A 27968-nucleotide genomic window follows, 5' to 3' on the forward strand; every position below is an offset into this window, starting at 1 on the left:
AGATTATATTCGAGACAGAAAGGTTAGGCTCATAGGTTGTTTCTGTTGTTTGTGACGTTGAAGAGAGTTTCACATGTTCCGCAGAAAACCAGAGAAGTGGTTTTGAATGCTAGCGAAGGCCTTGTTAGAGGCAATGGCTTTTGGAGCTCTGATGAATTCTTTGATTTATTCAACTTGGGGAACCGAGTTTAATTTTCTCAAAAATAGAAATAGAAAGTGAGAGCTTGATGACTTAAAAACAGATGAAACCGAAAAAAAATACCACACCAGAAAACAGAGGATATCTTATGTTATTTCGATGAGTTAAGAACACCTTATTTTTCTTTTCACCAATCTGAGGCAACTGGCTAAGATGAATTGAATAGAAAATTGAAGAAACCAGCAAACATTATTGAAAGAAAAAAAAAAGGCATACTGCCATTGCTGTGACTCTTCAGTCAGTAGAAAGCCGTCCCAAGCCACAATCAAAAGTTATTTCTATCACTCTTTGGCACTCCCCTTTTTATTCAATAAACGCTTTGATGTTCACTGCAAGTAAACAACGATCTGTCGCTCTTGAAACCTGAGTTCAAATCAATGTCCAAAATATAGCAGGAAAATGAAAAAAAACAGAGTATTTTGATCTGTAACAGTTGCGTGAAATAGTGGGAAATGCTGAGACCTCACATTCTCACCCTTGTTTTAATCGATGCTTCATGGCGGAAGCAAACCACCGAAAGCATGAATTCACCTTCAATCAAATCAAACCAGTGACAGCCAGGCAGAAGAATGTATATTTTGAAAATTTAATAGATGGAAAAGGTCATTTTTGACAATTTCGTTTCTTTTCATGGGGCTACACCACACAACGGGGGCATTTTCGAGGGCATTTTCGTCATTTTATCCATGAAGTTTACTTCAAACTTCTTCAAGGTCTTCTCCTCGTCTTCTCACCAAGAAAAAACCCTGGCTCAGGGTCCTGCAACTCAGAAGTCAGAACTCGATTTTCAGCAATAATGGCGACCTCAGAGAATAGCGGAGGAGCGACCCTCAGGCACGCCTTTGGGAACGTGCTCACCTTCTTCATTCTCCCTCTGATCGGAGTGCTCGCATTCTCGATCCGCCTTTTCTCTGTAAGTCGAGCTTATGATCATTTATATTTCAGTGTATTCATGGATCCGGTTGTCAATTTCTTGTCAACTTTGGGTTTTTGGATCTCATATTTTTCGAATTAGTTTTGTTTTGAATGAGTTATCTTGCATTGAAGTCTTACAGCTCAGTCGAATGGCTTGTACAGGTTATAAAGTATGAAAGTGTAATCCACGAATTTGATCCTTATTTCAATTACAGGGTTACACAGGTTCGATTCTTTCTTAATTTCTGTATTGGTGCAAAATTTGGTTTCTAAGGATATGATATTGTCGTGACTCGACAATGTGGTGCATAATTTGGCACTTCGGTTTTGCTGAATTATGATGTTAGCTCATTGTGACATGTCAGATTCAATAATTGGTGTAGATGTTGATTCCGGTCGTGGATAATGAGTGTCGAGGGTCCTCTTAAACTGCCCTGACAAGAAATTTACGAGTGGGCTAAGTTTACATGACCGGATGTTTTAGAATCTAAAACATTAGTTGGACTATGATAGAATTTAGGGAGTGCAGTTCTAGTAAATGCATTAAAAATTTAGAAATGTTTCATTGATGGGAAATGGTTCTTCATAAAACAACTACTTTGCAATCATTTTGATTACCCCTCAATGCCAGACAATAGAGAAATGCTTGAGAGTAACAAAGGGTCTCTAGAATGGTGAGGTGTAGAATGAATATTGGTGGGAAACATAATTGTTTCTAAGGCTTAAATTGTGACAGCAGACTGCTATAAACAAAGCAGCTCTAAAGAAGCATTAGCGTTTGAGTGGCATGGAAAATGGGAAATCCGGTTAGGTTACTTAAGTTAAGTATAGGTTTTGAGGTTCCGCTACATGAACAACAAATAACTCTTGGTGCAGTCCATAAGCGTCAAAACAAGGGCTGTACACAGGTTTGGTTGAATGTTGCGGTGCTGTCATGAGAAGGTACCATACAGAGTTCAGAAACAAGGTTGGGGTTCATCTAGGATTCTAAACAATGGATTTATTGCTATAGAAGGGGAAATAAAGTGGTTGAACTGAGAAAGTATATTAATAATACCATGAATCGTAGGGACAAAGAAACCTTTGTAATGTTGATGTGGTTCCAACTCACCTGGGATGGAATCCTACCTTCATGGCCCCCTCATCTCCAATTTCTCCTAGCAATGAAAAAAAAAAAAGAAAACCTTTGTATACTCTTCTTCTTGAATTGCAAAATCTATGCAATCTTCTCTTACTATCTTACCAATTTCTATTAAAGAAAAAAATTATAAATTTGAATTTTCTAATTAGGATGCCTGATATCATCTTATTATGTAGTCATGCTGTTAAGGTCAGTGGAATACTTCTTTTGAGAGATGTAGATTCTACAGTAAGCCTGGATTTTTTTTTTTCGAATTCATAGGCTACACAATGGGGGTAGCCCATCTCCCAAACCCATAACCCCTCTCTGCAACTGTGGTGGCAGAGGGATTTGATCCTGAGTTTCCACTACAACCAGCTAGAGATCCCACCAACTGAGCCACCATCAGTTGGTTCAGTAAGCCTGAGCTAAGATGTGCATGTTGTTAGTCCCTGTTTATCCTAAAATGGAATTGTGTCTATTCTTTTTTTTTATCAATAACAGAATTATTTCATTAATGAAAAATGAAAGATAAGTACAAGGGCAGGGGGAGATAAACTCTCTTAACTCCCCCCAAAAAATAAAAGATTACAAATAGGCCCAGAACAGCTGATTTCTTCCCACCCCTTGTTTGGCTAGTGCATCTGTAAAGGAATTGACACACCTCTTTCCCCATTGTAATCTCACTGCCTTATCCCGAGTCAACCACTTAAATACTCTTTTTTCATTCAGGTAGCTCCACATGCTTCTCTCCTTTTGTAGCCATTCTATTACTAACTTCGAGTCTCCCTCAATAATTAACCTCCTTAAGTTAAGCTCCTTAGCCTTTTTAGCACCTTCCAAGACTGCCAAAACTTCAGATCGAAGAGAGTCTCCTTCCTCGACTGGGCCTGAAAACATAGCAATAATCGCACACACTTCATTCCTAAAGACCCCTCCAATGCCTGAAGGGCCAGGGTTTCCTTCACTGCTACCATCGAAGTTCAGCTATATAAAGCCGAGAGCTGGAAGATCCCACATTGGTTGAGGGACAATCTTGTCAGGAGCTGAACAGGCCACTTCTTTCCAATTGTTCAACAGAGCTGATGTGGATATATCTTCAAATAACTTCAGAGACTTCACCCATTGTATTACCCTTATCGTAATTACTTCAATTATTGCCTCTCTGGACCTTTCCTTATCAACAAATGTTCTTTGATTTCTTTCCTCCCAAATTGTCCAGCATACAGCAACCCTTGTACATCTCCACAAAGCCTTCCCCCTCTTCTTTGTTACAACTACCAGCAGTAGGACCAAAGAGGCTTTGAACATCTGGTGGAGGAATCCAACTACAACCAAACAAAGAGAAAAACCATTCCCAAATAAAAGAAACAAATGGGCAAGAAATTAATAAGTGAAAGCAGGACTCACCATCAGCTTTACAAAGAACACATCAGTTAGGAGATAAGCACCAAAAAGGCTTCTTTCTTTGAAGGAGATAACCAGTGTTAATCCTTCCCAAGAAGGCTTCCCAACAAAAAGCCCCAGTCCTAGGTGGAATCAGTTTACCCATACTTCTTTAACTGGAAAGGTTTTCCCAACACTACCGGTAGGCACCATTAAAGCTTTGAAGAAGGAAGCACAGGAAAAAATACTGGAAGAAGAGGCACCATTAAAGCTTTGAAGAAGGAAGCAAAGGAAAAAATACTGGAAGAAGAGGGAATCCAAATGCGTGAGTCCGACTTTGAAGGGTCCAAGCAAACTCTTTGTAAGATATGAAGAAGAGACAAGAGGCTGTTTAGATCTGAATCCCTGGTTCCCTTTCTGAAAGGAAGGTGGAAACCGGTTCATTTTTGTAATCAGACAAGGCCGAGAGAGGGAAAGCAATCTTTCAAGGGTAAGTCTCCCACCCACAAGTGTTCCCAGAGCAAACTGGTCAACCATGTAAGCATGACTGCCAGGGTCTGCTAACACAGTGCAATTTTTGAAGTTGGCAGCTGCTGGTTGTATATTATGATTAGATCATATCCCCAAAGCTGTAAACTATGAAAAGACAACCCCTCCCCCAAAAGGAGCTGTCTGTTCTTTGTTTTCTATCTTTTCTTTTCTTTCCTTTTTTTTTTTTTGCATGTTTACTTAGGAAGTGGCTAGAATGGTTGTTTATATTTGTTTAGGAAGTATAGTGCATGTTTTGATTGATTCTATTATCTTATTTGTTTCTAGATCAGTTAGTAACTGATGGCCATGCTCATTGATTTCAGTATCTCACAAAGAATGGAATATATGATTTCTGGAACTGGTTTGATGATCGAACCTGGTAATGGCTATTATCATTGTTTGTTAACTTATTCTTTTTAGATTGTTGCTACTTTCCTAAACCAAAATAAAAATAGAGAAAGTTAATTCTCTAACCAACTAGGATAGTTCAGTAAACTCTCAGCACTAATTTTCCTTATTTCTGAAGTTATGCCCATTGAGGCCTACTAAATCTAGTATTCCTACAAAGGTTAAAGACTGGGAAAATCACTAAATATCACAACTTTGATTATAGAAGGGGACTCAAAAGTAGTGGTGTGCTGGATGAGAAATAACAGCATGGGAATAAATCACTAAATATCACAACTTTGATTATAGAAGGGGACTCAAAAGTAGTGGCGTGCTGGATGAGAAATAACAGCAAAGACAAGAGACTTAAAATATTCATGGGTTCACAGATCAGAAAATGGCTGTACTGATACCTTGGCCAAAGAGGGTGTCAATGGGAATCAACCATTCTGGGGGCTTTTTGATGATGTACAAATAGGGGACAGCCGGACAGGGTACACACCCTATTTGTGATAGTGGTCACCTCTAGTACAAACCCTATTTGTATTATACTATATGTGTGTTATTTTATATTTACATAAAGATTTATGCCAGATAAAATAACATATCATATACATTTAATATAATGTATTTAAAGTCATAGACCCAGAAGCCTAGACCATGATCACCCCTAGCCATGTGGCTAGAAATCTAAATGGATAAATAATTTATTAACTAAATATGAAAAATGAAAATAAAAAAATAAAAATGCATTTTTTTTGGAAGAGGTTAATTATGAATGTTCATTAATCAAAACTTAAAACCACTCCATGTGCACGAACTGTACAAAGGGAAAATACAACCTTACATCTCAGGATTTACAAAAAGATTTATTTTGACAAAAAAAGCATCATATGATTTCCTATAAAACACCCTATGCATACCCACCCAAGAAATGATTCTGGCCTTAAATTTAGCTAACAATCCATCTTCTGCCTCATATTTGTTTTCAAAAATCCTTGAATTCCTCTCAATCCAGATGGTTCAAAAAAACTGCAAGCATAGCAATCATCCACACAATCTTTCCTTCTTTGCTGAGACCCTGAAGTGTCCAGCACTTTATAAAGTCTTCCATTGATTCTGGATTCCAATAAAGATGTACCTAATATATCTGTTGTGTATAAAAGTAAAAATACAAAGGAAATAAAAAAATGCTTCATCTTTAATGGATCTCTCCTCAGTAATAATAACATTTGATAGGAAAAATCTTTGGGTGTCTAAATGCCATTTTAGAAGTAGCTAGAGAAGTTGATACCAAGAGTACCTAGTGGGTAGAATTAAAAAAAAAAAAATCCCCTCACCCTTCCAAAAGAAAAGGCAAAATAAATTGTTTAAAAGGTTTGAAGTGATTCTAAATGTAATACTCATCTTATTTATCGTAAGGTATCCTCTTGGTCGTGTGATTGGTGGAACCGTGTATCCTGGACTGACATTGACAGCTGGTTCCATATGGTGGTAGGTATTTGAGATTTATTGCCTTATTATTTCTTGAGAGTTTATTAAATAGTTTTTCTTTGATCGTTGCTACCAGATTTATCCTACTCTTCTGTGTACTTAGTATTTGTGAATCAGTATTCCAGATGGCTAGTGTTTTGGACAATTACTTTCTGATGGCAGGTTACTGAACTCATTGAACATTCCTCTATCCGTGGAAACAGTATGTGTATTTACTGCTCCTATTTTCTCAGCTAATGCCGCTTGGGCGACTTACCTTCTGACAAAGGTTTGCTTTCAGCTGAAATTTATTCTTGTCATGGATTCATTAGTCATGTACGCATTATGCAGTGATATGTTCTGTCTCCATTCTTAAATCTTAACAGGAAGTGAGAGGTACTGGTGCTGGATTGACAGCAGCAGCTCTATTAGCTATGGTAATTTCTATAACCACTTTTCAATTTATTATTATAATTTTTTCTGGGTTTGTTGAATTTTTTTCAGAGAGGGATCTCACCTGTTCTAAACCATGATTTTTTTTTTTTTTATTTGAGAGCAGAAATAGTTAAGGAGAAAAAATATAAAATTCAAAATTGTGGGGTAGATTTTACTAAGCTCCCAGCCTCATGTTAATTGTTTTTTATTAAAAAATTGGTGCTTGGGTTTCTTTGTAGTATGTAGGCTGGGAAATATTTTCTTTTTTCCTTTTGATATTGGTTACATTTTTGCGGTTCCAGGTTTCCATCTCATATGAAATAGAAACAAGTATGAGATTGGTTGTCCAAATCTGCATACTGACGAAAATGCAAAAATGTAACTGGGTTAGTTCAGACTTCAGAGTTTTGGGTAGTTAACAAAAAAAAAAAAGTTGCTTGTCAGATTCTCTATTTTGTGTAGCTTGAATTTTCATTTACATTGAAAATGAGCTGAACCTACCAAAGAATGTGGACTCATCTCTAATTATAGACTTGTGCAAATGTTAAACTAAATATGTAATCTTGGATATCTCTTTGACTGTCTATTAATTTGATGGTTAAATAAGTTATTTTTATACAAGATGTTGCAAATAACTGACATATTATAATTTCTATAGTAAAGTCCAGAATTTTTTTAGTAATGCTGAATATTCTTTTAATTTATTACTTTATTCTATCTTTCTTTCTTTATGTTTCCTCATTAGAGACCCTAGAAATGCAAAGTTGGAAGATTTGAGCTTCCCCCTCATTGCCTTTGTTAACCTTAAATATGAATTACATTCTTTTGTTCTATAAGGCCTATTACAGGTTAGAAAATGCATTTCCAGCTAAGCAGCTTGAAGAATTGTAGGAGAACAAGTGTCTAGAACTCCACAACTATAGTAGCCTAGGTTCTGTAGATGGAAACCTGGAGAAACCTCCTTTATGTTTCCACAACAATAACAAAGGCTCTCAAAGAACAAAAAGCCTGAAAGATAAATTTCATTCAAGTTGAAGTTGGTATTGGGGCTATGGGCTTCAATACCCCTTAAGTTGGATTATTTCTTGCAAATGCATGGTCCTGAAGGTTAACCATCGTGAGTATTGTTTGATGCCTGTTAACTGTTTGGGTTCCATGCGTCATAGACTCATGGAGTAGTAGAACTATTGTGAAGCCAGTGATGTGGAAATCTTTTATGAGGGATGATTGTTATTGTAGTTGGTCCTCATTGCTATCTTTTGTAGCATATTGGGAAGAGTGGTTGAGTTTCCAAGAACTTATGAAACAGGGGTTTGGTTTCCAAGAACAAAAGAAACACTGAATTTCAGATTTTCCATATCACTGCAGGAACGAATCATCTACAGATTGTTCAAACTCTGAGTACACAAAAACTTGTTTGGGGTATGAAAGTGATCCATTGTAGACATGCTATCAAGAGAAAAGAAGTCAACAAAGGGTCTCCATATCAACCACCACCCTGGACAACTACAGATGGCAGGAGGACCATGGCCTCTTAGATTCATGTTGAGAAAGGGCAAATAGTCTAGCAATTAATCTGAATTGCTCATCCAGATAAGTTCATAGAACTGAAAATAAAGAGACAGTTGCAGAAACTAGGGTTTCAAGAGAGAGGAAGAAGAGAAGAGAAGAAGAAGAAGAAGAAGAAGAGGAAGAAAAGGGCAAGTGTCGAGAGGTGTGTGTTATTCACTGTTCACACCCTCAAAAGATTACTTTATAATTTGAGAAAATAATAATTACAAGAAGGCCCCTATCTGGGTGCCCAAATACTAAGAGAGTATAAGAAAGGAGAAAAAGACCAAAAACACCCCTGTCTAGGGGTGGCAATGAGCCGAGCTTTTGACGAGCTGCCCGAGCCCAATTTACAGGCTCAATTAATAAACGAGCCGAGCTCGAGCCTAATAGAGCTCAGCTCGTGAGGCTCGCAAGCCGAGCTCGAATATATATAATAAAATTATAATTCTTAATTATTATAATTCTTAATTTTTTAAATATAAAATAAAAAATATTTTTTATATAATATTTTATTTTTATAAAATATTTTTCCTCAAATCGAGCTCGAGTCAAGCCCAGCTCGAGCTTATGAGTTTTTGAATCGAGCTCAATATTCTAGCTCAAACCGAGCTCGAGCCTTATACAACCTTGGCGAGCCGAGCTCGAGCCTCATACTATTCAGCTCGGCTCGGCTCGAATCCACCCCTACCCCTATCTAACCATTCTCAACACTCCCCCTCAAGCTGAGCATATATGTCAATCATGCCCAGCTTGGCAAGGTTCTTAGAAAACTTTGGATGGTGAACACCTTTAGTGAGGCAACCAACTAGTTGGTCTTCTGACCTTACAATAGGAAGGCAAATTTCTCTGCTAGAAATTCTTTCTTGATTGTCACAATATAGTCTCATTGGAACATTTGCTTGGATGCCCATCTCAGTCAATAAGGTCTTTAACCAGAGTAGTTCAGAGTTCAGACACTGCATGAGCCATTGCCCTGTACTCTGCCTCAGCACTAGAACGAGCAACCACAGATTGTTTCTTACTTCTCTAGGAAACCACATTGCCTCCAACTGAGGCACAATAACCGGATGTAGATCTTCTATCATCAATGGACCCTGCCCAATCATCTGTATACGCCTCAATCTTTAGATGGCCATGGTTGGAATACAACATCCCTTTGCCAGGGCATCCTTTCAGGTAGGCTAAAATTCTGTTAACTACTTGCATATGAGATGTCCTGGGTTCATGCATATATTGGCTAACCACTCCAACAAAATATGAAATGTCAGGTCTAGTCAAACAAAGATACAGAAGGCGCCCCACCAATCTCTGATATACCCCCCCCCCCCCGTCTGGAAGAACTTCTCCTTCAGTAGAGTTCAGCTTGTGGTTGGGATCAATTGGAGTTTCTATAGGCTTACACCCTAATTTCCCAACCTCATGAAGCAAATCAAGTACATATTTCCTTTGTAACGGAAAAATCCCCTTCTTGGATCTTGCAACTTCAATGCTAAGAAAGTATCGGAGATCACCAAGGTCCTTAATCTTAAATTCAGAAGCAAGGAATGACTTTAACTGAAAGATACCTATGATATCATCACCTGTCACAACAATGTCATCAACATATACTATCAACATTATTACTCTACCATCAACTCTTCTAATAAATAAGGTGTGGTCAGCCTGAGATTGAGAAAAACCAATCTTTAAGATGGCATTCCTAAACCTGTCAAGCCATGCTCTTGGAGATTGTTTTAGCCTATACAAAGACTTCTTCAAGCGGCACACGTTTCCATCACTGTTAGGAAAACTTACCCCAGGTGGTAAGTCCATATACACATCCTCTTGTAAGTCCCCATTAAAGAAGGTGTTCTTTACATCCATTTGATATAAAGGCCACAAGTAATGGGTAGCAAGAGACATGATCACACAAATAGAGTTCATTTTAGCAACTATAGCAAAGGTTTCCAGATAACCAATGCCATAAGTCTGAGTGCATCCTTTGGCTACAAGTCGAGCTTTGTATCTTTCAATTGAGCCATATGCCTTGTGCTTAACAGTATAAACCCACTTACACCCAACAGGAATCTTATCTTTGGGGCAAGGAACAACCTCCCAAGTCTGGTTCTTTATTAGGGCCTCCATTTCTTGGTTCATAGCTTCCTTCCAGTGGGGGTACTGCATTGCCTCTGTAACACTGCGAGGGATGGAAACAGAAGAGATAGCAGAAATATAGGCACAATAGGAAGGTGAAAGAGCATCATAAGACACATAGTTAGTGATAGGATACTTGCTACATGTCCTATTCCCTTTCCGAATGGCAATAAGAAGATCAAGGTCAGAATCAATAATATGATTGTTAGGAGGTTCAAGATTACCCGAGTCTGGGGAATCAAATTGTGATGGGCATTCTGCTTTAGGAACCACCCTCTTACTGCGCCTGATTAAAAATTGCTGCCAGGACCGAGGTCGATACACAGGAGGAGGAGGAGGAGGAGGAGGAGGAGGAGGAGGAAAAGGAATAGAGGTAGGAACAGGAAGGCGGAAGGAAGTCCGATCTTCACTTGCATTCTCCCCCTGAAGAGAAGGACGGGATGACTGGAAAAAGGAAGAGGATTCCAAAAAGGTAATATCCTTAGAGACATATCTCTTGCTAGAGAAAGCATCAAAGCATCTATAGCCTTTCTGGATTGGAGAGTAACCAAGAAATACACACTTAATTGATTTAGGATCAAACTTGTGCCGGGAAGGACTTATATCATTAACAAAACAAACACATCCAAAGACCTTAAGGGGTAGATTAAAAGGAGGTTCATCAGGGAAGAGTAGTTGGTGAGGAGAATGAAGGTTAAGGACCCTTGATGGGAGTCTGTTAATGAGATATACAACTGTCTCAATAGCATCACCCCAGAAACGAGTTGGAACATGAGTTTGGAACAATAAGCTTCGAGCAACTTCAACCACATGCCTGTTTTTTCTTTCAGCCACCCCATTTTGTTGTGGAGTATGACTACATGAACTTTGGTGAATAGCGCCCCTATCTTCAAGAAATCTATCCAAGTGATGTTCGAAGTATTCCTTGGCATTGTCAGATCTTATTATCTTAACTCTTTTCTCAAATTGTGTCTCGACCATATTCATGAAGTTTTGAACAACCATAGGAACTTCATCTCTACTTTTCATCAAATAAAGCCATGTATACCGACTGTAGTCATCAACGAAGAGAATGAAATATTTGTACTCCCCCATACAGGGGACAACATATGGGCCCCAAACATCAGTATGGATCAACTGGAAAGCAACATTACTTCTTTTACTGCTTGCAAAATGTGTTTCTACATTGTTTGGATAAATGATAAACTTCATATTCAAAATTCAATTTGGACACAGAACCAAACAAGTTTGGAAACAAAAACTTGACAGAATCAACAAACATATGACCAAGGCAACAATGCCATAATTTCAAAAGACTCATTTTCTCATTGAAACAAGACTCAATCTGTCTTGACAATCCATGCTCTGAAGGTCCATCCAGGAGGTAGACTCCATCCACTTCATGCCCACTTCCAATCGTCTTCCCCGTGCTCAGGTCCTAAAAAACACAATGGTTGGAAAAAAATGTCACTAAGCAATTATCAGATTTTGTTAGAGAACTAACAGACAATAATTTTTTTTGTAGCTAGGGCACATGTAGAGCATAGTCAAGAGAAAGGTTATTAGTGATTCTGACTTCACCTTGACCCAAGATTGGGGTCTGAGATTCATCAGCAACAATAATCTTGCCCTTCCCTAGGGTTAACTTATATGAGGTAAAATGTTAAGGCATACCAGTCATATGGACATTGGCCCTAGAGTCTACAATCCATGGGTTAAAGGAGGTGGAACAAGAAAGTGTAGTACCTATCTTGGATTATGAACTAGATAGATTTCTAAGTCCAAAACCAAGTGAGGAGGATGTACCACCCTTCTCTAGCTGCAACAATATATTCCTGAGTTTGTCCATCACATCAGAGGAGTCAAGCACATCCGAGGGCTGAGCATCATTACCAACTGTAGCCAAGTGAGTATTGCCCTTCTTCCCAGTTTTGTACTTTTCTAGTTTTAGATGAGGATTGAGCTTCCAGCACCTTTCTTTAGTGTGTCTTGGCTTCTTGCAGTACTCACAAATAACATCCTCAACTTTCTCTGCAATGGGATGTTTGCTAGTATTTTGCTTGGGTCAAGATGACATAAAGGCAGAATGATCACTCACAAAGGATTGCATCATGGCGGTTCTTCGGCTTTCCTCCCCTTGTACAAGAGAGTAACCAGTAGCAAGAGAGACAATGCCTGCACTAAGAATGTGTTGCTTGGTGAAATCAAACTCTGGGTTTAAGCCTGCCAAAAAATCAAAGACTCTATTCTCCTCTATGTACTTCCGATACTGTTCACCATGTTCAGGGTGCTTCCAAACTAGAGCTTTCAAGTGATCCATTTCTTCCCAAATAGACTGTAGAGAAGAGAAATAAATAGCAACAGATCTCTCCCCTTGACGCATACTGCAAGCTTCCCTTCGAAGCTGATACACTCTAGCAGTATTGTTAACTTGGGAATAAGTAGCAACTACCCTATCCCATATATCCTTGGCAGATGGAAGAAACATGTAATTTCGGGCAATATGAGGTTGCATTGAGCAAATTAGCCATGAAATAACAAGGGAGTTGTCATGTTCCCACCTTGCAAATTTCGAGTTTTCAGTACTCGGCTTCACTTCCCTTCCTGTGATGAATCCCAGTTTAGCCCCCCCCCAGTAATGGTAAGTTTAGCAGACTGAGACCACTCTATCGGGAGCACGCCGGGAACAATCTAAAAATCCTTAGATGATTCCATATTCTAACAAGACACCTTTTCACCAACCCAAAAGGGCCCCCAACACTTTAACTGATGTTCCAAACCCAAAAACTAGGTTACCACATGGTTAAGAACCAAAGGAAGACCCAAAAAACCAGGTTGGCGACAAAATAGAGGAGAAAAAACCCTCCCAAAAATCACACAGTGCTCAGAAAATTATGGGACCACTTCCTGTCAATCCCAAATTGAAAAACGACTTGAATGGTCTAGGTTTTATAGCAGAAAAATATCATTAAACCTGTTGTACATGGTTCGACATCAGATCTGGAATTTCTGCAATTTTTTCCTTGAAAAATCCACCAAAAATCATAGAAGCTTCATATGATGACAAGAGTCATACCAAAATTTTTCTAAAATCAGGGTGAATCAAACTGCGCTGGTTTCATAGACTTCCGCCGGCACCTGTACTGGCTGCTGACATCATCCAACGACAGTCTGGCATCAGCAGTTCGCCTCTGGGTAGGAGATCAGCAGAGAACAACTCCCAGATGCTTCTACCCGCTCTGATACCAAGTTGCAAAAACTAGGGTTTCAAGAGAGAGGAAGAAGAAGAAGAAGAAGAAGAAGAAAGAGCAAGTGTCGAGAGGTCTATGTTATTCACTGTTCACACCCTCAAAAGATTACTTTATAATTTGAGAAAATATAATTACAAGAAAGACCCTATCTGGGTGCCCAAATACTGAGAGAGTATAAGAAAGGAGAAAAAGACCAAAATCACCTGTCTAACCATTCTCAACAGAGACAAAAGCACTTTCAAGGAGTAGAGTGAACAGGGGAGAACTAGATTAGGGTTTGCCACGACCTGGGCAGAAAATGTAAAGGGCTGTAGATAGCTATCAGCTTTTGTTATATTTTTTTTTTCCTGCTTCATTGTGTCATTAGAATGTAAGCCTGCAGCTCTGTTCATTCTTCTACTTCTCTCTTCATTTCAACATCATGAAATGTTGGGGTATTTTATTTTGATCTTTAACAAAATTCTGGTTGTTAATGTTAAAAATACAATTGCAAATCACAGGATTTAGTGGAAAACTTTTGTCTATGTGCTAATCTCCAAATACTGATAAAAAAATGTGCTAACCTCCAAATAACCTCTTCTATTTGGTCCCAGAAAAAGACATCCTCCAGCCTATTGAAAAGTATAGGTACTCAATCTCTTTGTTCAGCATAGGTCTCCTGACAACAAACTATAAACAACCACTCCATTCTGAAACTGGAAAAAAACCATTACTCTCAAGTCTTACCAACCTAGGTAAAGACACGAAAAAGGTCTTGGAGGAAGATCATATAAGGCACCTGCCATTTTATTCTTCCAGAATTGTACTCTATCTCCTCTGCCCTTTGAAGCTGGTATTCACCACAAAATCGTTTTACTTCTCCATCATAATACCTTTCTATAAGCTGACCCCATAAGAAGGGGAAAAAAAGCATATCCCTAGAAGCAGGGGCAGATCCAGAATCATTCCTTATTTATAATCATAAGTAACAACAATAACAACAACAATAACAATTCTCAGTGCCCCGTTGTATCCTAACTCCTGAGGTGGGGTAGGAACCTCTCTCTCCTATTCCCTTTTATTGCAGGCTGCTATAGGAAGGATTGAGAGGATTATTATTGGGAGGGCCTCCTACTATTAAGAGATTTCACCACTTTAAATATCAACACTTTTATTCCTGTTGGGTGCGGAATTTGTTATGATAGTTTTTAGGTTTTGAATACGGATTAGTCTTGTTATCTTCCATCTTTCTTTTTGTACAAACTTTACATACTTATAAATGTTCTGTTGAGTGACCCTGTCCTTCCCTTTAATACTAAATTTATACCATTACTTACAAAAAAAAGAAAAAAGAATAATCATGAGGGGCCACTGTATCAGGATAGTTGGTATCTCTTACCACTCCCAACCAATTTCTATATGGGGTGTTTTCAGAATTTAGTAGAAGAGTCAGGGTGCCACCTTCACTCCACTTCTGCCTAGAAGGTCAACCATTGGTATAGAGACCAATCAGACCATACTAGCAACAAGGGATGCTGGCCAAAGCACTCTTAACCTGAAAGTTTATTAACCGTGATCTCATTCACTGAATCACAGGTTGCCTTTTGGTACTTCTTATTCCCCATTGGAAGCCCAGAAACATATGAACACTTAAGCGGGAAATAGCAGGGACCCCTTTCTTCACCCTAAATCCTGAGAGAAGTCCAAGTACTCTGCTTATGGATCATAAGATCAAGACCTCAACTATCCAATTAGGGCAATATTCCTGCCTCAATCTGTATGCAAATCCAAACTGTGCCACAAAAATATGGTGTGCAACAACATTTCAAACTGGCAGAGAATAAGGGATCGCCTAGCTATATCAAGTCATTTATAGTGTATATGTTTATAATATTCTGTTTCCTAATGCATTATGGGTTCATCATTTTTGTTCTTTCTTTTTCTTTTTCTTTTTCTTATTTTTGGCTTCCTATGGCTACACAATGGGGGGTAGCCAATCCCCCAAACCCATAGTGCCCCCAACCCTGGTGAAAGAAGGATTCAATCCCAAGTCTCTGCTCCAACAGCCAGAGAGACCTTACCAACTAAGCCAGTTGGCACCTTCTATCAGGTTGCATTCTTTGAATGTGTTAATTTGTAATTCATTATCAATTTTTATACTGCAAATTACATGTCTTCAAGACTTCAACATAAATTTCAATCTTCATAATTTGTTTGCTTTGTAGGTACCATCATATATATCTCGATCTGTAGCTGGCAGTTATGACAATGAGGCTGTGGCCATATTTGCTTTAATCTTCACCTTCTATCTTTATGTTAAGGTAGGATGTTGATTGTAAATGTTATGAATTTATTCTTATGTTTTTGTATTATAACATATTTACCCAAAAAAAAAAGTATTATAACATAGAAACATTCTAGCTTCTAACAGAAAGTCTGGATAGCTTTCTATATCTTTTTTCAATTGATTCTTCATGCGTTTTGTACTGGATAAATAAGAGATGTAATGTTGTTATTTTGTCCTCAACTATTATTTGACAATTATAGTAATTTTATGCAGACACTAAACACAGGATCCCTCTTCTACGCAACTTTAAATTCTTTAGCATACTTTTACATGGTAAGATGGTGTATGCTGAGATTGCCATTGTTCTTCTTTTCTCCTCTTACAATATTCATATTTGTTTGTAAATTCTTCAGGTCTGCTCTTGGGGTGGTTATACCTTTATTATTAACCTTATTCCAATGCACGTTCTTCTGTGCATTGTAACAGGTCGTTATTCTTCTAGGCTGTATATTGCCTATGCTCCTCTTGTAAGTATTTATGGCATTCTACAATGTTGCGTAGCAGCAAATTTGTATATTTACTTTTTGCCAAAACGCTTAAAAACTGCACATGACATGTTTACATGCATTGTTAAAATTTCCTGTATTTTGCCATTAGGATAATTTCAATTGCTTTTTTAACCCTTTTGGCAACAAAATTTGCTTTATCTTTCATAAGATTTATCTTTCTGGCTGCAGGTTGTCCTGGGTACATTGTTAGCCTCCCTGGTTCCTGTTGTTGGTTTTAATGCAGTGATGACATCAGAACATTTTGCATCTTTTTTGGTGAGTTATTCATTTATAAATAATTTTGATATTTGAATCGGTTCATGTTCCTGTACTTTCTAACCAAGGTAGTTTCTCTAAGAATTGTTGGGAAGTTCTCAAAATTCTGTCATTCTTAATTCTCTTGGTATCAGATATGCCACAAAGTGGGGGATCTAAGAAAAAATAGCAGAAAAGGAGCATAAATTTAGAATACACACACAACATTATTACCTTATTGTTATTCTCAGGTGGTTCTTGGTTGGGATATTGGACTCTTTATAGGAGAGGAAAGACCACTGCCTTGGATAAATAGCTTATCTAATAACCCAAATGGATCCCAAAATTGGCTAGTGCATTGGCTGATAGTTTAGCAAGAGGAGAGATGGGGAATGCTTATTCATTTTTGGGACCATATAATCTGGGTTAATGCACTATGTTTTTTGTGGTGTGTTTTTTCTTTATAATAAAAGCAGTCACTGTGTTTCCTCTCTTCTGCTAGTTTTGAGTAGGGATGTATCTCTTTTCTTCATTTTTCAATAACATTTTCCTTATAATGTTGCCAATCAACCAGAAAAACCTTAGATCCATAGATACAGAATGAAGGGAACAACCATAATCTACTTAATATGCTGATACCGTGCTTGTATATTTTAACTTTTTAAGGCATCTATAGACCATTTATATTTTTAGAAGTATTCATGATGTGATGTTGATAGGCCCCAATTAATGCCAGGAAGAGGAAAGGTCAACAATCAGCTAAGGGGGGGAAATAATTGAACAATTAATCACATGAGGGCAATTATAGCTGGAGGGAATAAGGAGAGTCTTGGGGCATTTATAGCTATGTCAGTTATGAATAAGAAGAGTTTTTGGGCATTTATAACTAGGCCAGCTGGGCATTTATAGAGGGAGTCAGTTATGCTATCAGTAGAGTATAAGAAGGGGCTTTGGGGGATGGGGGTGGGATGTTTTTCTTGGAGTGAAGAATATTGAGAGTGTTTGGGAGAGCCGGCGGTCTCTCGAAGTACCGACCAACTGCTACTGTTTTCTGCTGAATGAATACTAGTTTCTTTTGTTGATATTCAAGTGTGTGAACGCTGCTGTAAGTCTGTGAACTGCATGTCAAATTTCTAGGTCATATCAGATGTATAGAGTATCCATGCAGTAACCAGTTTCACTACATATACATTTTTTGCAACACAAGTATGTTAAGCACTTACAATATCTGGGTATTGTAAGTTTGTAACTTGAAATTCTGTTAGATTGCCCATTATTAATAGACAGAGGTCTGGGATTGGCATTTCGAAGTTACCACTTAATTATCCTCAAAAGTAAGGAAAACTCTTTTTCACTTGAGAGACAAAAATCCCACATTAAGACAACTGCCAAGAAACTAACCACAGTTAGGACCTTTAAAGTTCTTTGAAATCTCATTTCTATGACTGCATAAGACTGAATATGAAATTGAAAAATTGACCCAAATAAGAAAGCAAAAAATTTATAAAAGTGTCATTGGCTGGTAAGATACTGGGAGGTTCCTGATTCTTTCAAACCAGTTAGAGAATCTAGAAGCTAGGCAGCTGTTCAACTTCATTCGGTCTCTCTTACAGGGTGCCTGGGGTTGTAGGCCCCAAGGAAGGCAATGAAACACACAAACCAAGTCTCATCTAAACCTGGCTCTCCCCCTCCACATTTGTTATTTCCCTTTTTCTGCATTTGCATTTGGCACTTGGGGTGATTTTAAAGGTTACACTGTTACAGATAAACTGCCATATAGGCATGTATAGGGCATAACCTGAGTAGGTTCAACCATTTGATGGCTTAACAGTTGTGTAGACCAGGATGCTATTCCTGTCACTTTTATTTAAGGTTCCAGGGGAAACCATTTTTCCACTATAGCATGTACAAATGAAATGACTTCACATACCAAGTGGCAGAAGCCCCATTGGATTTACACCACTAGCACACATTACCATTGTAGTACTGTTTCCAGCTTCAATATCTCATATCTTAATAAATTGTTATTGTTGTTCTTATATGAAAGTTGGACCATATTCTTATGATATGGGATCAAGAAGATGAAAGAAATGAATGCAGCTCTAATTGCCAAGTGGTTTTTGAGATTCAGTTCTCATCCTCAGCTTCTTTGAAGACAGATAATTGCAGAAAATTTTGGAGTCAGGAACTTCAACTGGGACCCAGGCATTGTGGAGGATCCTTATGTTGGTTCAATCTGGAGAGGTTTTGAAAAATTTTATAACAATTTTCTTCAGGGAATTAAGCTGAAAGTGGGGAAGGGAGATGGGTCAAATTCTAGAAAGATGTAAGCAACCCAGTGCATGAGGCTCCCACCAATGCAGGGTCTGGAGAGGGATAGATGTACACAGCCTTACCCCTGCACATACAGATAGGCTGGTTCCAAAAATTCTGGAAAGATGTCCAGTGTGAAAAACTGAAAATTGTGCCTTGATGGATAGGTTTCCTTCATTGTATATACTGGCGGAGAACAGAGTAGCAAGAGCCATTGATTCTTATGATATCTTTGAAGGGCTACCCACCTGGAGTCCAACTTTCAGGATAAGTTTGAATGACTGGGAAATAGAGGAGATGGTTTCTCTGTTCAATCTGCTCAACATGTCTCTCCGGAGAACTGATCTAGAGGATTCAAGGAGCTGGAAGTGGGAGAATTCTGGAATATTCTCGGTCAAGTCCCTGTACAGGCGGCTGACTCATAGCAACAACTTTGCTTTCCCTCATAAAAAGGTCTGACTGCCTCACATCCCTTCTAAGGTGGCTTTCTTATTGTGGGTAGCAGTGCTGGAAAGGTGCTTAATCAGAGACAATTTGTCAAGAAGAGGCATGGCAGTTCAATCTGATGCTTGTGTGTTCTGCTGAAGTAGCAGAGAAACTTCAGAGCATTTATTCTTGCACTGAACAGAGATGTCCAAGATTTATTCTTGTTTCTTTTTCTTTTTTTTTTTATTTGTTTGCTGAGTATCTCTTGGTACATGCCAGAGAGTTTATCAGAACATTTATTCTCATGGAAAGTGAAAGGTTTAAATGAGAAGGGTAGAAAACTGTGTAGTAATATTCCAGCTGCAGTGTCTTGGTGTATTTGGAAGGAGAGGAATCAGAGAATATTTCAGAATAGGAGCAGCCCACTGCTTAGTGGAGGATCTAATCAGGAAAATTCTGGGCACTATCCATTCTTGGTTGGCTGCAACATCACAATTCAAAGGAATAGCCCATCAAAGTTATTTGGATCCTGACATTTTGTTTTTAAGGCTGGCAGGACAGGAGCTAACTGAATACTCAATTGTAAAGATTTTCCGTACATGGTTATACTTGTACATGATCTTCTTTGAATGAATACAAAATCAGTATGTTACCTTTTCTTCAAAAAAAGTTGGACCATATTCTGACTTTATATCATAATTATAAACCTATTATAGATGAGGAGTCGACAGGCACCAGTTAATTGATTATAAAAGTTCTTTTGGAACTTGGAAGCAGCTTCTATTTGACTGGAATGACATCTCCATATGTCACAACAAATATCTGAAAACGTCTAAAATGGGATGCAATACCTTTATATGATCAATATAAGAAAATTGAAGTACTTTAATTTGGGTTTCTATTCACATGTTAACTACCCAGAAAAATGGAATTGACTTGGATGAGTGACTTGGCTGAATTTTCATACCATGGTTTGACATGACCTCCAGCGGACACCTTCCAATTGCAAGTACACTAGCTGAATTGCACTCTTGATTAACATTTTTTTTACATTTATATATCTCATATCTTTATGGTCTTATGGAATTATTACTTCCATGTAAGATTGACCACAATATGGAATTACTTTGACCTGGACTAAAAGTTGAATCTTGTTTGATTTCTACTATGTTCTCCATTGTCCTTGTATAAAATGTTTTCTTTCTGCCAATGCTCTGATGTTTACAGGTTTTCATTATCATACATGTGGTGGCTCTTGTGTATTACATCAAAGGGCTTCTCTCACCAAAAATGTTTAAAGTGGCTGTTACGCTTGTTGTGTCCATTGGCATGTAAGGTTTCTTGCGTTTTATTTTCTCTTGTACCTTGTTAAATTTTGAAGGAGAGAGGGATTGTTTATCCAAGAGGTGGTTATCATGTATAATATAAAAAGGACTCAGAAAAACTACTTTTTTCTCTTTTAAAGTTTGGTTGCTTTATTTTATTCAATGATTACTGAAAGAAGGGATGGGGGCAGGGACAATTGAAAGTAATAAAAGAAAAGACAAGCCTAAAATGCATGATGTATTGGCATTTTATTTGGTTTTGTTGTGATTTGTTGAAAAGTAGTATTTGGTTCTAGGAATTTTCCCATGAGATCTATCAAAGAATCAACTCATTTACAACCAATTTTCCTTTAAGTTGCTTTATCGGGATTGTTAATATACAAGTTATGTGTGTATTTCATGTTAAATGTTAATGCTGTGGATGTGCTTCTTTTCAGGATAATTTGTTCTTCTGTGATAGCAGTACTCGTGGCACTGGTGGCTTCTAGCCCTACAAAGGGGTGGAGTGGACGCAGTTTGAGTCTTCTTGATCCGTAATCATCTAGTCATGCTATTCATCTCTCTCTCTCAGATTGTTTTTGCATCTAAATTTTTGAAAAACAATTAGGCATGCCATTTTTCTCAGTAACTGAAAACCATTTCATTAAAAACACCAAACGGCTAAAGAGCAGGAGGCCAAATTACAACAGGAAACCACAGACAGCCAAATAAGAAAGAAAACCAAAATAAGAGATGAAATCAGAAACAAAATTACAAGTTACAACTCCCACCTGGCTCAGGGCATCCCTAAATTAGCGTTTCCCTACCTACACCTGTTCTTTCCAAAGAGTCAACCAACCTATTGGGGCTTCTTGGTGTCCACCTGAAAGAGGCATTTAAAGTGGCACCTAAAGATTGAGCTTGCCTCCCTAAACTCCTGACTTTCCAAGGAACCTGAACAGTTGTTCTCAACCAACTTATAACTGTTTGACAGTCACCTTCCACTTGCACAAATCTCACTTCTTGTTGCACTAGCAATTTCAGTCCTTCAATCAAAGCCAACAGCTCTGCTCTTTAAGAATTTCCAAAACCCACTCGCCCAGAGAAACTTAGGATTATGTTACCCCCATTATCCCTGGCCACACCTTCCAGAAGTTCCTGGGTTCCCAAGACAGCAACCATCAAAGTTCAGCTTGACTACACCTTCTGAAGGAGGGGAGACACCTTTAAAGTCTTCATACACTGCAGCCCAATGAGCAGCCCTAATCTTTATCAGATCAGAACTGTCCACATTTCTAGATTTTTCTTCAAAGATCCTTGCATTCCTTTCACCCCACAGCCCCCATAAGACTGACCCCCGCATACACTGCCATAGGATTTTTTGCCTTACTGCCCCTTTCCCACCAATCTGATTTAAACAGATCAGCTATTTCAGCTGGTGCCCTCCAAGTTTTTCCAAACAGTCCAAGAGCAAACTGCCACAACCTAGAGGTGTAGGAAACTAGGAACAATGTAACATAAGGTGATTGGTACTTTCCCCACTCTTCCAACAAAGAACATACACATGAGAAATCCCAGAACTTTCATCTTCTTCGAAATCTTTTGCAGGTGTTTATAATTTGGTTGACAGTATCCCAACAAAACATCTTCACTTTAGGAGGGGTAGGACTATACTAAACCTATTTAAAGGGAAAATGTCTGTTTTCAGGAAGTGAGTCAAAAGTCTTAAAGAAAGAAGCACAAGTGAAATTGCCCATTGTGGGCATGTCATTTACCAACCTCAAATAATTGGGATTAAGTCTGTTTTGAGTCTATCTAGTTGTAGGCATGTCATTTCTTATGAAACATACTTTCTAATATAATAGCCTCCTAGATGGAGAGTAAGGACACTGTGCTCATGCAGGTATTTGGAAATTATTTTTACCTTGATATGTGGTTAGAGTATCTCGAGTCCTGGTTATTCTTTACTGCCTCCATTAAACTGTTATAAGCAGTAATCATAATTTTTCGCTTCCACTAACCTTATACTGCCTCTTCATCCTGGGTTAGTTTCCTGATACTCTTTAAATTGAGACAGAACTTATGCAAGCAAGTACATACCCATCATTGCAAGTGTTAGTGAACATCAACCACCAACCTGGCCATCTTACTTTATGGATATTAATGTTCTGGCATTCTTGGTTCCAGCTGGCATTGTTGTAAGTATCACTGCCTGCTCATTGCATTTGTTGCCTCTGCTCAAAGTTGCTTTTGGTGACATTTATCTTCTTTGTTTGTGTCTGAATTGCTGTCTTATTCATGTTCCAATGTTGGCAGGCCTGCTTTTTGCCCCTCTCTGATGCCAGTTCCTTCGTGGTCCTTTATATTGTAACATCAGTGTATTTTTCAGGAGTCATGGTACTCAAATCTATAAGGCACCCAACATAATTGATGTTTCTGCTACTTTCCCAACTCTTACCATTTAGTCTCTCTTTCTGATTTTCCAGGTTCGGCTTATGCTTGTCCTAGCTCCAGCAGCATCTATTATATCTGGAATTTCTCTTTCTGAAGCCTTTGATGTTTTCGCACGATCAATCAAATTTCAACCGCCCAGAATTCCAGAGAATTCCCATTCTGGTGTAAGGCTTCATTTAGTCTTCCCCCCTTTTCCTATACACATTCTTCTAACAATTTAGTTTGAAATTGAATTTTCAATCTAACACCCATTTGTTCTATTGGTGTTTAAGGCAGGAGATGCTACTTCTGGAAAAGACACAATAAAAAATGGTGCAGCAAAGCTGGAAAAACAGTCAGGCACTGATAAAAACGAAGACAGTTTTAAGGAAAGGCCCTCAAAAAAGAACAGGAAGAAAGAAAAAGAACCTGTGGAAAAAGCAACTATTAAGTCACAAATTGAGAAGAAGCTTCTGGTTTTACCTTTGGAGACTTCTGTTATTGCTATTTTTTTGCTTGTGATATTGGGTGCCTTTTATGTGGTATGTGATATCTCTACACTCTTGCATTTCTTAATAGCATCATCCCTTGAATATAATATTTTGAGTTTCATAAATTATTTTGTGTACATTTTGTTTCCAATTTGTCTGAAAGTTGTTCACATAATATCGATTGTAAAAGGTGCCATGTGTTTGTTCAATGCCCATGTTTTTTATTTGTACATTTAATTATACTTAGGATGTGACTAAGCTGGCGATTTTTTAATGTATTCAAGTTTCGCTTGAATGTATGTATTACTTAGCATCCATGAGGTGCTCATCTTCTCTAACATGGTGGAGTATGTGATGCTTCTAAAAGCTGAGAACTTTTATACAAGTTTCCCTTGGTTTGCATCTCTTTCCATTGCACTCCTTTCCATCCCTCTTATTGGACTTTGAATATAAGTTGTGACTTTACCTTTAGGTTCACTGTGTCTGGGCAGCAGCAGAAGCTTATTCAGCCCCTTCGATTGTTCTTACATCTCGTTCACATGATGGTCTGCATGTTTTTGATGATTTTCGAGAAGCTTATGCATGGCTACGCCACAACACTGATGTAGATGATAAGGTGAGTGCCCCTTTTCTTTTTGCCTGCTTTATTGCATGCATGAATCATATAATTTTATCTCTTTTCTAATTTACCGCCCATCTTGGTCTTGGTTTTGGAACAGTTCTATCCTAATACCATAGATTGAATCATTGAACCATTTGAGAGTGAAACTTACCTTCTCCACATATATCAATTAGGAGCAATTGGATAAAATCAATTCTATGCTTCTCAAACTCCATGTGAAAATTCTTTGACCTACTGAATTTCATAAAAACCACATGACCTAAGGCCTTTTAGGCTGATTGAATGAGATTACTCAAATCCTTACTATTATGGTTGTAGGTCTAGATTTTAGAGAAAGGAAAAATGACAGAAAGCATATATATACACTTCTTTCTAATATTGACCAGAGTTTTATAAGGAGAATGTCATTTCTAATCTTGATCAGGTCTCTAACACCATGATTTCTTTTTATGATCATCTTTGTTCCTAGGCATCTTGTTGAGGTAGGGTAGTCAGAAGAACCAGTGGTAAACCACATACCTTTGACTTTGAGCAAAAGGTCTTATTTACCTGCCTTAGCATAAAAGCAACCAATTTGGTACCAGCAGCAGTGATTTGGTCAATTTGGACAGAGAGAAATAGGAGGCTATTTGAGAACAAATATAATTTCAAAGATACAGTAATGAAAAGTTTGGGGGTAGAATACTCTTGGGTAGCAGTACATAAGCTTTCCAAGTTTTTTGTTCCCTGCCCAGTATCTTATTGTGCAGGGCTCTGTATATGTTTTATTGGGATTAATATAATACCTTACCTTTTCTTCAAAAAAATAAATAAATAAAAGCAACCAACATGGTCTTATCCTCAAATCCAATGCACTTGGCTAGCATTCCTATCCTTCACCCCTCAGGCAATGGACTCAAAGACTTGCAAACAATCTCAAATATGATTCACCAAAGCGGTTCAGAAGTTTGACACAGTAACATCTTGAATCATTTTTTGGGGCATTTCATATGATCAAAAGGTTTTGCATAAAATCGCTAATAAATTGTTTGAGTTCTTATCTGTCTCCATAGAACCCGAATTGACCATAGAAAATCTTTGTGCCAGTTGCATCATCTGACAATTTGGGCTTTAGAATTTCAGGCTTAACTAAAAGAAGAAAGAAATTGAACGGATCCTTGACAAAAGCCTCTTGCAGGTTGCATCTTGGTGGGACTATGGCTATCAGACAACCGCAATGGCTAACCGCACTGTCATTGTTGACAACAATACTTGGAATAACACGCATATTGCAACTGTTGGAACTGCCATGTCTTCTCCAGAAAAGGCAGCATGGGAGATTTTTCACTCCTTGGATGTGAAATATGTTCTCGTAGTCTTTGGAGGTTGGCTTCCTTGATGTTCTATTGTATTGGCTTACTTTCAGAAAACTGATTATTCTGAACAGTTTCTCCTCGTGATCAGGTTTTGTTGGATACCCTAGTGATGATATTAATAAGTTCCTGTGGATGGTTCGTATTGGAGGGGGTGTTTTCCCTCATATCAGGGAACCTGATTATCTTGTAAGTCGGGTTTGAATGATAGTAGAATTATTGATGCATTGCTCTACTTAGATCTTTTGATGGTGGAACTTCTTTAAATTAACTTAGTGTAGTTACTCTTGTTTGTTGATTGTTTTAGAATCCGTAGTTGATTTTCAAAAGGGAATTCTGTAATGCATCCAACTCTGCCATTGTAAGCTTGTCTTACACTGCTGGTCCCAAGCCTTGATTAAGGAGGGTTGCGATAGGTTGGCAGCCAACACTAAAACTTGTCAAACTCTCGTGACAATTCTGTATTGCATCCCTCTAAGATGGTGGTTTAATGATGTACACAGTTAATCTCCATTTATCGTGTCTGCCTGCATGTATGTTTACAAAGCATGAAGAAACATTTGTAAGCCCTGCATATCAATGTGTTTTTTAAAAAATATTAAATATACATAAATCATACATGTTTACCTGTTTATCTGTGTAGTTAAAGTGGCTAGGCATTTTGGATTCCCTTTGTGAGACATTGCTATACACAGTAAACTCATATACTGTTGTATAATCAGGGTCATGTCCTAAATGATCAGTTAGGATTGTTAGTAGAACCATTTCAGATCTGGCCAATAGAGCTTCAGCTTGGGTCATAAATATATACAGGTCCAGATCAGTGGTTCTGGCATTCTGGATTTGTGGTCCTTGAGCTGATTTATATGGATTCCATGCTATGTTTGCTTCCAAGTGAAACGCCCCAAGGTTCAATCTTGAGGCCCAAGCCTAACGGTATAGGAATGCTTTAAATCATTTGTCTGTCAGACAACTATTCAACCATCTCAGCCATCTGATAAAGGATGACTGAGAACAATTCTCTACTACTGGGGAGATCCAGATCATGGGATCCCGTTGTTTATTATGCCCTGATCACATGGTCCTTGTATATCCACCAGACTCAGGTTACCTGTCTACTTAGAACTCAAGGATATCGAGGAAAAGCCTTAAAACTCGAGGACACTTATTTTACACAATGAGTTGTTTATATCAATATTATATATTTCATGCATTGATTAGAATAGGGTTCTCATCACAAATCAAGTTAATGACCACTTTTCTGTTTTTTGGATTTGTGCTTCTGATTTGTTTAATTAATTTTTTACCCATTTGGTGCTTTGATTTACATTAAGAGCTTTCTAATAGCCTGAAAGAATTGTAAGAAAGCTTTTGGTACGTTGTAACTTGTAATCCAAATATGATCACTAATGGTCTGAAATTGCCCAGGTTTGCTTCAACCAACATTTCTTATTTTGTTTTGATGTCATTCAATTCCAAAACCAATTTCATTTGGCCAAGCACAGATCATCTCTTCTGTAATTCTTTCTTTGGGTTATATGTAGGGGATGCTATTGAAAAGTAACTATTTTCTTGAATTTTCTTTTCTGTAAAAGAGAGATGGTCAGTACCGGATTGATTCTCAGGCCACTTCAACTATGCTAAATTGTCTCATGTACAAGCTCTCATATTACAGGTCTGGCTCGTATCCTGACACAACTTTCTCCTTACAATGTATATGGATGGCTATACTATATTCTTGTTTTTCCCCCTCTAGATTTGTGGAAACAGATGGCAAGGGCTTTGACAGAGTAAGGGGAACTGAAATAGGGAAGAAATATTTCGAACTTAGCCATTTTGAGGAGGTCAGAGCTTCTAAAATTTTTTACTTAACATATAGGAGTACATAATCCAATATCCATAATTTCTTATTGTTGCAGTGCTATGTCAATGCTAGCTTATTTCAATTTCAGTACCTATTACCTAACTTACTGGTCTTATGATCTATTTAGGCTTTCACGACACACCATTGGATGGTACGGATATACAAATTAAAAGCACCAAAGAATAGGGTCCGAGGAAAGACAAAGAAATCAAAAGCGGTATTTTCTTATAAATAGTTCGTCTTAATATTCAGTGTCTGTTATTGTCCGACCTTATAAATTTCACATGCCATAATGCCTTGGCTTTTTCCCACTCTGACAGAGTTCAAAAGGAAGCACGGCAACGAGCTCAAAAAGGGCAGGAAGGAGAAAGAAGAATCCTTGGCATTAGGAAACACTTGCATAGGGGAATTGTCTCTGTGAAGTTATTCTGCATACAATCTACATGCATGAACATTGAGGGATTGGGCAAAGGTTGTATCCAGTCTTGTATCATTTGTTTTCTGCGCTTTAATTGCTTTACACCGTTGTGGGAGAAAGATTAGTTTCTGATCCACGAACCAGCTCCAGAGAAGGAATAACGAGGTAAATTAATAACAATTTTTTACTTACTGGAAGGTGTAATGTGCAACTAGTAGATCTAACCCATTGACTGAATTCTCTATAATGAAGAAATTGCATGAATATTTACTTGTATCAGCTGTTTTGTGTT

General features: G+C 38.0%; 1 protein-coding gene across 3 annotated transcripts; it reads left to right on the forward strand.

Moving 5' to 3' along the window:
• Positions 1–153: 153 nt before the first annotated feature.
• LOC104595118 (dolichyl-diphosphooligosaccharide--protein glycosyltransferase subunit STT3A-like) lies at positions 154–27955 on the forward strand. Of its 3 annotated transcripts, XM_010255707.3 has the most exons (23): positions 154–1112; positions 1277–1339; positions 4475–4530; positions 5961–6032; positions 6195–6300; positions 6398–6448; positions 15589–15684; positions 15924–15983; positions 16064–16177; positions 16388–16474; positions 20420–20523; positions 20955–21050; positions 22574–22694; positions 22813–22893; positions 22983–23114; positions 23223–23471; positions 23893–24036; positions 25220–25406; positions 25486–25583; positions 26990–27069; positions 27151–27238; positions 27386–27475; positions 27579–27955. In XM_010255707.3, exons 1-23 carry the CDS (start codon positions 996–998, stop codon positions 27645–27647), a joined length of 2361 nt encoding a protein of 786 aa, XP_010254009.1. In that variant the 5' UTR covers positions 154–995; the 3' UTR covers positions 27648–27955. The 3 variants fall into 3 exon arrangements, with proteins under 3 accessions (XP_010254009.1, XP_088754571.1, XP_088754570.1); XM_088898445.1 differs by lacking the exons at positions 26990–27069; positions 27386–27475; positions 27579–27955 and having other exon boundaries at positions 156–1112; positions 27070–27197; XM_088898444.1 differs by lacking the exons at positions 27151–27238; positions 27386–27475; positions 27579–27955 and having other exon boundaries at positions 156–1112; positions 26939–27001.
• The last annotated feature ends 13 nt before the right edge of the window (positions 27956–27968 follow it).

The sequence above is a fragment of the Nelumbo nucifera genome, chromosome 2 (genome assembly GCF_055504915.1).
Source record: "Nelumbo nucifera cultivar China Antique chromosome 2, China Antique-T2T, whole genome shotgun sequence".
Classification (NCBI taxonomy): domain Eukaryota; kingdom Viridiplantae; phylum Streptophyta; class Magnoliopsida; order Proteales; family Nelumbonaceae; genus Nelumbo; species Nelumbo nucifera.